This window comes from Tupaia chinensis, unplaced genomic scaffold, assembly GCF_000334495.1.
Source record: "Tupaia chinensis unplaced genomic scaffold, TupChi_1.0 Scaffold000223_1, whole genome shotgun sequence".
NCBI classification, from domain to species: domain Eukaryota; kingdom Metazoa; phylum Chordata; class Mammalia; order Scandentia; family Tupaiidae; genus Tupaia; species Tupaia belangeri.
The window spans coordinates 110,625-123,953 of record NW_006159698.1 but is presented as its reverse complement, the minus strand read 5'-3'; the positions used below and the strand labels follow the sequence as shown (position 1 = coordinate 123,953).

General features: G+C 46.5%; 1 protein-coding gene across 2 annotated transcripts in view; it reads left to right on the top strand.

Moving 5' to 3' along the window:
- FMO2 (flavin containing dimethylaniline monoxygenase 2) overlaps positions 1 to 12,872 on the top strand; it is a 36,688-nt gene extending 23,816 nt beyond the window's left edge. For both annotated transcript variants that reach the window (XM_006147795.1, XM_027771544.1), the window contains 5 exons: positions 517 to 659; positions 4,533 to 4,732; positions 5,985 to 6,337; positions 10,536 to 10,608; positions 12,439 to 12,872. In XM_006147795.1, the coding sequence (XP_006147857.1) occupies positions 517 to 659; positions 4,533 to 4,732; positions 5,985 to 6,337; positions 10,536 to 10,608; positions 12,439 to 12,790 (1,121 nt within the window). In that variant the 3' untranslated portion in view covers positions 12,791 to 12,872. The remainder of the gene's footprint in view (positions 1 to 516; positions 660 to 4,532; positions 4,733 to 5,984; positions 6,338 to 10,535; positions 10,609 to 12,438) is intronic.
- Positions 12,873 to 13,329: the final 457 nt, after the last annotated feature.

Sequence of the window (13,329 nt, the reverse complement as noted above, 5' to 3'; positions counted from 1 at the left end):
CGGGCAAGCACACGCACCCTCTCAAAAAAAAAAAAAAAAAAAGAAAACCTCTCCAAAAAAATAAATAAATAAAATATCTACTATGTCAAAGTTTTAGTATATCAGGGAATTCCAGTTTGTGAAAAATGGAATTAAAATACACATTTTTTAGTACAAAAATTTTTGAAATTTATGCATAGATTTTCTGGTAATATATTCCATGAGCTTTCTGAAGAACACACATACAAAACAGGATGACGGGTCATCACATGCCAGTGTCTGACTTTTCTTGAAGCCATTCGTTTGTCCCTGACAAGCCACAGCTCTGAGATCACCTCCCTGGCCCTGGGTCTGACAGCTCTTGTCTGCTGTGTACTGTGGGTTTGCCAGTTGGCCTCACTGGTGACTCCTGTACATCAGGAAGCGCTAAAACGAATGATCGATCCTCAGAGGAAAAGGTGACAGGATGGTTTAATTGCAATTTGCCTGACATCGCTTCGTAACTCAGCAGCTCAAGCCTCTCTCTTCCCCCTGCAGGTATCGAGAGGTTTAAAGGCCAATATTTCCACAGCCGCCAATATAAGCACCCGGACGGATTTGAAAGGAATCGCATCCTGGTGATCGGAATAGGAAACTCGGCCTCGGACATCGCTGTGGAGCTGAGTAGGAGGGCTGCCCAGGTGCAACGCCCGCCCACCCAGGGCGATGGGACAGGGAAGAGGGCAGTAGAGAAGCAGCGGTAGTCAGGCTCTGTTCGTGCTGGCTGGGTGGTGGGGAACTCGGCCATTCGCATGCCTTCATGGAAATCAGGAAGCCGGTTGACTTCCGCTCTGCCACTGGCCCGCCATGTGCCCTGGAGTGAGCTGTTTCTCTTCCTTCTCTGCTGCCCTTGTTTTTCAAATGGGAAATTTTGACCAGATAAGATAAGAGACCTTGTTTCTACCCAGAGCACTTAATTAGAAGTTGACATATTAATATTTGTGGGGAGAAGCCTTTTACAAATTTAGTGCATACTTGAATTGTATTTGAAATGTGAAATGTAAGTATTCCTCAGTTACCCAAGTGTTATAAACAGAAAGACAAATGGGTAACAAGACTGCCAACCAAGACCACAGACATGAGGGCCCCTGAGGCCCTCTGACCGCTGTCCTCTTTGCACCCACTCAGGAAAGACAGCACCGAGCTGCCGCAAGGTCTAACGCTACCAGGTGTAGGCGATGTGGCAGAGGTCATTGGGAACGGCAGGACACGGATCCCTTCTGGAAGGACAGTCTCAGGCATTGGTGGGAGCTTTGCTCAGGGTCTGCCGAAGCACTGTCTGCACAGGCCTGAGCCAGGAGGCATCACTCCTACCTCCCTCCTCAGCCTGGAGCCTCTGCCCACTACCAGCCTGTCTCACACTCGCAGGCTTCGAGATGCCCCCTAGCAAACATGATGATCCACCCCACTGCCCTCAGGTGACCAAGAGGGCCACCTGGGCCCATGAGAGATGCCTCCCAGTGCCAGCCTGGGCAGAGCAAGTCACTAAGACCAGAGAGGGACTTACTCAACTGAGAAACCATCCTCTTCTTGGGGGAAAAAAAAAAAAAAAAACTTTTCAGTTTTCAAAGTGTTCAGACCCCAGTGTGAAGAACAAGGGAGAAGGCAGTGGCTTGGGGCAGAGCAGAAGAGTGAGAGCCACAGCTCTGGGCCCTCCTGCTGGGACTCTGCAGAGCCTGCAGCAGGAAGAGGTTCTTGTAAAGCCAGAGGAAGAGGCAGGTGGGGTGCGATGAGTGGACCAGCACCCAGTGAAGATCCGTCCTAGACCACAACACAGCATGCAGTGACCTGGACCCGAGACAGACATGCCCGAGAACACGTCTGGGCTGCAAAGCCAGGTCTTTGTCGGGGTGGTCTTCCCTGTCGTGGAGTCAGACTCAGTATTTAGAAGCTACCTTCCCTCTATCTGTGTGCCTTACAATGTCGTAAATGGCCTTTTACACAGTCTCTTCAATACTTGTTAGGTTAATAATGTGGACCTGTAATTATGGCAAACCTCTTTTAAAGAGTAATATATTCTTGGCCAGCCCATGGAGTGAGGGTTAAGGCAGCCAGATCCCACACAGCCAACCATGTGGTTTGAGTCCCAGACCCAGAGCTTGAGAATTCCTCAAATCCCCAGAGGAGGGACAAGCAGAGGAAAGAGATTATAGTGTGACCATTCCATGTCAGGGGAGGGGAGGTGCTCTCTCTGTCTCTGTCTCTCTGTCTCTCTCCAGCCAGTGCACATGCCCTCGAGCAAATTAAAAAACAAAATAGAGGGACCAGCAGTTAGCGTAATGGCTATGTTGCTAGACTCCCATGTAGTCGACCGCGGTTTGCATCCTGGACCAGGTGGCTTAAAACTCGCACCAGGCGCGTGTGCGTGTGTGCCCAAGATCCCAAGAGGAGAATAGAGGAGAAGGGATTGTGGTGTGGCTATCCCCCCGGGGGGTGATTGTCTCTCTGTCTCTCTCGGGTCAGTGACACACCCCCATAAGAAGAGCCTCTAAAAAAAAAAAAAAAAAGAAAAAAAACAGTAACAGTTCTCAACCTTTCTGAGAAAAGACCGATCAGAGTTTACAGGAGTTATGTACAATATGTAAGGGGCAGAATTAGGCGTCCTGCACAGCTTAATGTTTCAGCCTAAAATCACTAACATCCCAAGTGCACCCTGTTCTGTTAAAGGCCGTTCACGCGTGTAAGGGTAGGGCTCCTCTACCACAGTCCCAGACACCACGACAGCACTGGGTTACACACACTCCACCATGATCCGAGGCTGGCCCTCAGTCTGAAGCGTGCGTTTCAGGAGACTCAGCCTGAGCCCAAGTCCTCACACATGGCACAAGTCACTGCTAGTGGAGCCGGCCAGATTGGGCTCGCCTGCTTTGTGGGGGTGCGGGGTCACCAGAGAGAGAGAGAATGAAACAGGCAGTGAAACGTGAAACATGATCGATGTTAAGGAAGACAGAATAGCAAGTAAAGGGAAAGACTCCAGTGAAAATATTTAAATAGTATCTAACACCTGATCGGTCTCGCCACATCAGCATGAGGACCACAGCAGGGAGAAATCAGGACATCGGAGTATTACCACACGCAAGCCTACAGTGCCCTTGTGTTTCATGGCAGAGCAGGGCAGCGAGAGCTCTACCAGCTAAGTAAGGCCCTCCTCCACAAAAGGTGTGTCCAATCTGGCTCACTCCAGCTGAGCCCTTTTTCCAGCCTGGACATACAAAGTGTTGACAACTAGCAGTGCTTATCACTTTCCAGGCAGTATTTTCAGTACTTTACGTATGTCATCTTGTTTAACCTACACCATAATGTTATGAGGTAGGTACTGTTATTACCCCATTTTATAGACAGAAAAACTGAGGCACGGAGAGTGTGAAATGGCTCACCCAATGCAACACGGCAAGTCAGAGGTAGGGCTGGGATTCAAACTCAGGGCTGGGATTCAAACTCTGGATCTGGAGTCCATGATCTTAACCTCTTAAGTGAGCTGGTTCCTTGCGAGTAAATCTGATTTGCTTACCAAGGCCAGCCTTGTACAACAGAACTCCTGGGATGGTCTGTAAAGACTTAAGAAGCGGCTCAAATGTGCATGGGAGAGAAACAGGGCTAGTGGGTGGCATAGCGGTTAAGGCACTGAACTCCCACATGACTGACCATGGTTTGAGTCCTGGACCTATGGCTTGCTTTCTCACTCTCCTTCTTTCTCTCTCTCTTAATTACCAAGGCCAGCCTTGTACAACAGAACTCCTGGGATGGTCTGTAAAGACTTAAGAAGCGGCTCAAATGTGCATGGGAGAGAAACAGGGCTAGTGGGTGGCATAGCGGTTAAGGCACTGAACTCCCACATGACTGACCATGGTTTGAGTCCTGGACCTATGGCTTGCTTTCTCACTCTCCTTCTTTCTCTCTCTTTTAACAAATTGAATAATAATAATAATAATAATAATAAATAAAATGAAATAATTCTCTCTCTGTCTCTCTATATATGCATATATATATATATATATATATATACACACATACATATGTGTATATATACACATCATTTCCACTTGTATTCTCCCATGGCTATACAGAGATATCCAGACCTATACATTTTTACCATAGATCTCTGTTGTCATTAGGCTCCAAGCAGACATTGCCCAGGACCATGACTGTTCACCTGCACTGAAAAGACGGGCTGGGTGGACAGAGAGAGGAGAGGGAAGAAGAAGCTCTTTAAGGAGCAGCAAATCACACTATGAACATGGTTGGACACTTGTGGAGTTTGTGACTAATGCTAGCTCAAAGATGTTCCTTCTGCCTCTGTGAAGTTCTCAAGACTGTCGCAGTCTTCCCCTGTCAGGATGTCATTGCAAAAAGCAGTAACCACCTTGAGGTGGTTCTCTCAAACTCAATCAAAAGTTCTGTATTTACTATTTGAAAAACTCCCCTCAAAAAATCAGGGGCCCACACATGTGACCCTTGACCTGCACAGCAGACTCCTCCTGCCCTCCTTAACTGGCATTCCCTTTGCTTACCAGGTCTTCATCAGCACCAGGCAAGGCTCCTGGGTTATGAGCCGCATCTCTGAAGATGGCTATCCCTGGGACATGGTGTTCCACACTCGGTTTAGCTCCACACTCCGAAACGTCCTGCCTCGGACAGCTCTAAAATGGATGATGGAACGGCAGATGAATCGGTGGTTCAACCATGAAAATTATGGTCTTGAACCTCAAAACAAGTAGAGTAGTTTTGCTTTTTTATGGTGTACTCACTGGTCTGCACAGGTGTCTTTAAGTTCCTGTCTTTACAAAGATCCAAACTGCTAGGATGGTAGTTCAGATGAGAACCTGACAGTGAATGTAGCATAGTGTCCTGCAATTTGCATCCCAAATTTTATTGGCATGCCTTAAAACATGTACTTAAGAAGACGAAGTAGAGAGTAACAGCTACTCCAGAAAGCAGAAGTAGGATTAGTGGGCAGAACTCTCCATCACTCAGGGTGTCCACCACTGGAGAAGGCTGCTTTGAGAGACTATGGCCTTCCTTTCGGAGGTGCAGGGCAGGAAGCTTGGACTCTCCATTTGATAAGTGATGCTTTTCTAGAGGCTGTGCACCATGAATGTGCTTCCCACGGGCAGCTCTTGGGAACATATTTATTTCTCTTTGCCAAAAGACAAATCTCTGTTGATCTCAAAGTTGTACTTCATTGATATGGTAATCCTGAGTAAACATTGTAGATGTTTATTTTTCTTTAGTTGATAAGGGCCTCCTTCCCTTAAAAACAGAGCTCTGTCTGAGTGTCTTCTAACAAATACCATGTCACTACTGTATTCTGAGAGCTTATATGTGTATCATGTACTGTTCTACTTTAAAAACAAAAAATAGCAAATAGTTCTCAAATCTACAAAAGAAAATGTGAACTTCAAAAATATAAGCAGATATGGGGCCAGCAGGTGGCATGGTGCTGGACTCCCACATGCCGAATGTTTGTATTCCCCAATTCAGTAACTTGAAAATCATACTGGGAGTGTGTGTGTATGAGTGCCCCAAATTTTGAGAGAAGAATGGAGAAGAAAGGGATGATTTTTACTTTCCCTTTCTCTGCCTCTCTCCAGCAAGTGAACACCTGAGAAATGAAATGAAATAGCAAAATAATTAAAGATAGATAACATTAAAAAATGGTGAAAACATGACGGGGATGATAACCACCAGAACACCGAGAGGTTGATCCTACCCACCGGCATTTTCTCTAAGCTCTCAAGAATGCCCCACGTTTTGAACTTTCATTCCCATCATCTACATGTTGACGTGTTTTTCCGTGTTCATTGAGGAGAGAAAGCCAGATGCTAAGACTTAGAACAGGCCAAATAGTCAAGTGAGAGTTTTTCGAATAGTTGAAAATTTATTTTCAGAACCACTAGTGAGAAATGTCACTGAGTCCAAGAGCCTCAGTAAATTAGTCTTCTGAATGTTTTCTCTATATGCCTCAGATACCTCATGAAAGAGCCTGTGTTAAATGATGATCTTCCAAGTCGTCTACTCTATGGAGCCATCAAGGTAAAACCAAGAGTGAAAGAGCTCACAGAAACTTCCGCCATCTTTGAGGATGACACAGAGGAGAACATCGATGTCATTGTCTTTGCGACGGGATACACTTTCTCTTTTCCCTTCCTTGAAGATTCACTGGTTCAAGTGGAGGACAACATGGTCTCACTGTATAAATACATCTTCCCCCCTCACCTTGAGAAGTCTACCCTTGCATGCATTGGTCTCATCCAGCCCCTGGGCTCCATTTTCCCAACTGTAGAACTTCAAGCTCGCTGGGTGACAAGAGTTTTCAAAGGTGAGTGGGCAGGTGGGTGGTTGAGGACTTCAGACCTGGTGGAATGTGCTCAAGAGGTCAGGCAAGGAAGTTGCAACAAGAACAACCTCAGCCGTTCTCATAAGACTAACATCCTAAAAAGTGAGCAGACAATTTTAAAAATAACAAATACAGGGATATAGTAATAGAAAATATCTATAGTTATCTTTTTTTTTTTTTTGAGAGAGAGAGAGATTTTTCCTATAGAGCACGTGTGTTTGCCAGAGAGACAGAGAGAGACAGAAAGTAAAAAAATCAGTCCCCAGAGGGGATGGCTATGTAGCAATCCCTTCTCCTCTGTTCTCTTCATGGGATTTCAGGCAAGCACACACATGTGCCCAGCATGAGTGTTAAGCCACCAGGCTCAGGGCTTAAACTGCAGTCAACTATGTAGGAGTCCAGCAATGTAACCATTATGCCATCTGCTGGTCCCTACAGCTATTTCTTTAAGATCTTAAGCAGTTCAGAGAATTTCAATTGGCATAAAGTTTAGTACATGTGAGTCATGAGAATCAGTTTAAGATACAAAACATCCATGTCTTTTTGTTTTACATATGTAGTGTTTACAAACTCCTCAGAATATGTGCAAATCAAACCAGAACACCGAGAGGTTGATCCTACCCACCGGCATTTTCTCTAAGCTCTCAAGAATGCCCCACGTTTTGAACTTTCATTCCCATCATCTACATGTTGACGTGTTTTTCCGTGTTCATTGAGGAGAGAAAGCCAGATGCTAAGACTTAGAACAGGCCAAATAGTCAAGTGAGAGTTTTTCGAATAGTTGAAAATTTATTTTCAGAACCACTAGTGAGAAATGTCACTGAGTCCAAGAGCCTCAGTAAATTAGTCTTCTGAATGTTTTCTCTATATGCCTCAGATACCTCATGAAAGAGCCTGTGTTAAATGATGATCTTCCAAGTCGTCTACTCTATGGAGCCATCAAGGTAAAACCAAGAGTGAAAGAGCTCACAGAAACTTCCGCCATCTTTGAGGATGACACAGAGGAGAACATCGATGTCATTGTCTTTGCGACGGGATACACTTTCTCTTTTCCCTTCCTTGAAGATTCACTGGTTCAAGTGGAGGACAACATGGTCTCACTGTATAAATACATCTTCCCCCCTCACCTTGAGAAGTCTACCCTTGCATGCATTGGTCTCATCCAGCCCCTGGGCTCCATTTTCCCAACTGTAGAACTTCAAGCTCGCTGGGTGACAAGAGTTTTCAAAGGTGAGTGGGCAGGTGGGTGGTTGAGGACTTCAGACCTGGTGGAATGTGCTCAAGAGGTCAGGCAAGGAAGTTGCAACAAGAACAACCTCAGCCGTTCTCATAAGACTAACATCCTAAAAAGTGAGCAGACAATTTTAAAAATAACAAATACAGGGATATAGTAATAGAAAATATCTATAGTTATCTTTTTTTTTTTTTTGAGAGAGAGAGAGATTTTTCCTATAGAGCACGTGTGTTTGCCAGAGAGACAGAGAGAGACAGAAAGTAAAAAAATCAGTCCCCAGAGGGGATGGCTATGTAGCAATCCCTTCTCCTCTGTTCTCTTCATGGGATTTCAGGCAAGCACACACATGTGCCCAGCATGAGTGTTAAGCCACCAGGCTCAGGGCTTAAACTGCAGTCAACTATGTAGGAGTCCAGCAATGTAACCATTATGCCATCTGCTGGTCCCTACAGCTATTTCTTTAAGATCTTAAGCAGTTCAGAGAATTTCAATTGGCATAAAGTTTAGTACATGTGAGTCATGAGAATCAGTTTAAGATACAAAACATCCATGTCTTTTTGTTTTACATATGTAGTGTTTACAAACTCCTCAGAATATGTGCAAATCAAGAGACTGAGGTCTTGGCCCATCCTGGATTCCAAGTCATTCTCAACACCCAGGCATCTTAACTTCGGAAAGTCCTAGGAGGCTGTCAAAGTACTGAAGTGTTCCCACATGGGCCCTGTCCTCCTCACAAGCTATTATCTCCTGCCTCTGGAGTTCAGTTCTGTTCAGCAGTAACTCGTCGCATGCCTAGCCTGAACAGAGAATTTAAACAGATCATTTCAGCAGACATGGAAAATGCGTGGGTGGTAGAAGGCATGGAGTGCTTTGAGAAGGAGAGAGGAAAGGGCACCCGGCAGGTGGGGACAGCACGTGGGCAAGGGAAACCTAGTTTCTCAAGCACCTGAGCCCATGCCCGAGTCATGATGCGTGTGGGAATTACAGGCACTGGACATTCCTTGAGCACGATGTGTGAGGGAGTAACCTGAGAGAAGAACGGGACAGGGCAGGGACTCTGAAAATATGCTAAAAATTGTGGATTAAAAAATGAATATCATGGTCCAGCCAGTGGTATGGAGGTTAAGGTGGCTGATCCACATGACCTACTACATGGTTTGAATTCCAGACCAAGTGGCTTGAAAAACATGCAGGGCACGTGTGCATGCATGCCCAAATCCCAAGGAGACTGGAGGAGAAGGGACTGTGGCGTGGCCATCTCCCCAGCTGGTGATTTCTCTTTTTTTTTCTCTCTCTCTCAGTCTTTAACTAGTGCACACTTCCTATAGCAAAATGAAACAAATAGGGACCTGCAGTTAAGTCAATGGACTCCTACATGGGCAGCCATGGTTCAAGTCCCAGATCTGGCAGCTTAAAGATCACACTGGACACATGTGCATGCATGCCCAAAACCCTTAGAGGAGACTCGATTGCAGCATGGCCCATCCCCCCTTAGGGGCGATTTCTTACTTTCCCACTCTCTCTCTCTGTGTCCCTCTCTGGTGAGCATACGTTCCCTAGGGCAAAAACCTAAAAAACAGAAAACAATAAAAAAAAATGAATATCAGTTTTTCCCATCTGGGTACCCATAGAAATCACCTGATGGGCCTCCAGAGACCCTGACTAGATTTGACCTGAGGACCTGGATTCTGCTTTTAGAAAGCTTTATGGCCAGAGGCACCAAGGGTTCTAAGCAAGGAGCAGGCACCACCAGATTTGTTAACACTTCGGGCTGATGATCTCAGCAGAGCTGTGGAGCATGGGATTGAGAGAGGGAGAAGCAGAGAGGCTCCGAGACCCACAAGAAGGCTGTGCAGTAGTCGGGACTAACGCGAGACGCAGCCTAGACCAGGGCAGAGAGAAAGTGGAAAAGAAGGCATGACGGTGGGAAACAGCTCAAGATAAAATGAGCTCAATACGGGAAAACAAGAGAAAGAGAGGGACCAAGGATGACCCGCAGCTCTCGGGCATCGGAGTGCTGTGAAGAGACAGGCAGGGAGGGATGCACGTCTGGGCAGAAGGGCTGCCGTAATGCGCTCAGGGCTTGAATCGGAGGTGTCTGACGACCAGCCGTATGCATGGGGACTTGACCACTTTTCACCATGTCTGAAGCTCAGGGGACCCTGGGTATAGGAGCAGGACCCATAAACATACCATAGCAGCTCTTACCTGCTCTGCTTTACCTATTCCCAGAGCCCTAGTGTTGTTTGGGTCATTCTTGGCTCTCACAGGTTTACTTCAACAATCTCTCCTCTGGTCTCCTAGCTTTAGGCTTGCCTCCTTGGGGTCCACTTTTCCAAATGCCACAGCCAGAAACATCTTTCCAAAATCCAAATCTGCTCCCACCTGGTGCAGGAGGCCCTGCCATAGCATTCTGTCACCTTCAGGATAGAGCCCCGCCACATGGCACAGCTTGCAGGTTCTTCAGAGCGGCTCACCTCTGGCCCCTTTGCTAAGCACCCCCACCTTCTAGTCCAGGTGCAGACCTTGCTCCATGGGCAGTCACAGAATGCTGGCATGGCAGCCCCTGGAGCTCAGCAGCATGGCAGTGCTGACAGGTGTGGCATGGCTAAACGGCAAGAATTTAATTTTAAGAGTAAATACTATAGGGCCAATAGTTGGCATGGTGGTTAAGGCACTGAACTCCCACAAGGCCAACTGCGGTTCAAGTGCTGGGCTTGGCAACTTGAAAATTATGTATGTGTGTGTGCCCCAAATCTGAGAGGAGACTGGAGGAGAAGAGATGGAAGCATGGCTATCCTCCTGGGGGTGGGGGGTGATTTCTCACTTTCTTTCTCTCTGTCTCTTTCCGGTAAGTGCAATGTCCTATGGACAAAGTAAATAAAGTACTACATAGAATGATAGTGAGTTAAACCTACCACCTAAATCAGTCTTTTATTTTTCTAGGCTTGTGTAGTTTGCCCTCAGAGAAGACTATGATGGCAGACATTATCAAGAGGAGTGAAAAAAGAATCGACCTGTAAGAATGCTTTTGAAATAATTCTTTACACAGAGCAGTGATTCTCAAAATACTGTGATTATCTGCCTACGGGATTCACCTCTGAATCACCTATCACTACGTTTGATAAGAATGCTACAGCCCAGATGAACTGAATCAGAAGCTCCATGGATGAGTCTAGAAATTTGCATTTTTTTTAGTGTTCTTTCTAGATCATTACTTTTGAAAAATTCAGAAGAGTGAATGTGCTCAATGGAGAGAGAAAGAGAGAGACAAATTGATAGGAAAAGTGAGAAAGCAACCCCCACGGGGCATGGTCGTAGCACAATCCCTGCTCCATCTCTCCCTCCTGTTGGGGTTTTAGGCACACACACCCAGTGTCTTTTTCAAGCCACCAGATCTGGGACTTGACCGTGCAGTTGACCATTCGGGATCCAGTTTCCCCAGCCACCTTGCCACTGGCTGGCCCCTAGGTGGTCCTTGTACACACTAGTTTAAGAACCAACTGCTCAGAGATAAACATGGTACCAAAGCAGAACTTTTTCCCTTGGATTTTTCATTACAGTTTTATACCCTCCCCCATGTCAGAGTCCCTTCCATCTCAGACCACCCACACTGTGTGGGCAGAGAGGGAATGGGATAGGGGTGGCAGTGGGGGCAGTAGCCTGAATATCTCTGGAAATGAGCCTGGAGATCCCCATCAAAATAAATTGGGTTGGCCAGTCCCATGGCTAGTGGCTGAGCGAGCCGGATTCTGTATAGCCAAGTGCATGGTGCAAATCCTTAGAAAGCACCCACACATGCATGCCCCAAGTCCTGGGTGGATGGAGAAAAGAAGAGAAGGGACTGCAGTATGTTCACACGCCCCTGGGGTGCTTATTCCTCTGTCTCTTTGTTTCTGTTATTCTCTGATAACTCCACTTGTCTGCTGACAAATTATTAGGTTGTCAGTAAAGTTATAATGCATTTTTGCATAGAAAAAGAATGTCATGTCTTTTCTGACAATCCAATAAAATAAACAAACAAATAAATTTGGATGGGGTTGTGAAGGGTCAAGGGTTTGTACTTTTGGAGTGGGTGAAATAAGGTTCAAGAGTGATCAAGTACCATAGGAGGTCGACTTGGGGCCTTACATCAGGTAAAGGGCACCTCCTGTTCAATTGTAACCCCTCTGGTATTTACTGACCCTGCTTGCTGCGTGCCAGCCTCATGTCCAGGTACTCTGGTCTGTTCATAAGCAAACACTAAGCATCTTTTCTTGGCAAATGCTGCACAAAGCTTTCCAATGCGTCCCCTCATGAGCATCTGTAGCACCCTTGACAGCCTGGAGACTCGAGTTGCTTAAAAATACCAAATAACAGTCATGGCTGTGGGTCTTGCCACATTCCAGGGGCTCCCTTAATTCAGAGCTGTTTATCTCCCAGCCTGCTTTCAACCTGAAGTATAGGTCTTGGCGGGACGAACTCCACTTTTTGTGAGGAGTTCATTAAAACCGTGTTCATTGCTTCTTTCATCAGCCAATGAAAGCCTAGTATGCTTATAGAATTAGAACATTTTTTTTCTTTTTGGAGAGGTTTTTGCTATAGGGCGCATGTGTTCACCAGACAGACAGAGAGAGACAGAGAGACAGAAAGCGAGAAATCACCCCCCAGGGGGGATGGTCACGCCGCAATCCCTTCTCCTCTCGGGATTTTGGGCACGCACGCACACGCACCCGGAGTGAGTTTTAAGTCACCGGGTCTGGGACGCAAACCACAGTCGACTACGTGGGAGTCCAGCGACATAGCCATTAAGCTAACTGCTGGTTCCCTAGAATTAGACCATTTTGTGACTGTACCTTCCTTTTTTCAGGTTTGGAGAAAGCCAGAGCCAGATACTGCAGACCAATTACATCGACTACTTGGACGAGCTCGCCTCAGAGATAGGTGCGAAGCCAGATTTCGCCTCTCTCCTGCTGAGAGATCCTACACTGGCTGTGAAACTCTATTTCGGACCCTGCAATTCCTACCAGTATCGCCTGGCTGGGCCAGGGAGATGGGACGGGGCCAGAGATGCCATCTTCACCCAGAAGCAGCGGATACTGAAACCTTTAAAGACTCGAGCTCTGAGGACCTCCAGTCATTGCCCAGTCTCCTCCCTTTGGAAAATCCTGGGGCTTCTCGCTGTCATTGTGGCCTTCTTTTTCCCACTTCAGTGGTCCTAACCTAGCAGCACCAATCTTATGCTGTTATTATCTTGCTATCAGGACCTCTTAAAGAAAAAAAAAAATGCTAACCGAGACACAATTAGTTTATAGTCCAAGTATGAGAGAGGGGACAGTTTTAGGTCTATGTATAAAACCAACATTGTGTCGGGAACCAGCAGTTAGCGTAATGGCTATGTCGCTGGACTCCCACGTAGTCGACCGCGGTTCGCATCCCGGACCCGGTGGCTTAAAACTCACGCCGGGCGCGTGTGCGTGTGTGCCCAAGATCCCGAGAGGAGAATGGAGGAGAAGGGATTGCGGCGTGACCATCCCCCCGGGGGGTGATTTCTCGCTTTCTGTCTCTATGTCTCTCTCTGTCTGTCTGGCGAGCGCACGCGCCCTATAGTAAAAAAAAATATCTCAAAAAAAAAAAAAAAAAAAAACCAACATTGTGTCATGAAAGTGCCCTTCCCTCAGGTTTGCCAGATTCAAAGAAAGTCCAATAAAATAACACTGGCCCAGGGGGATGGTGCTCCTAGCTCTGGTACAGGGAAACA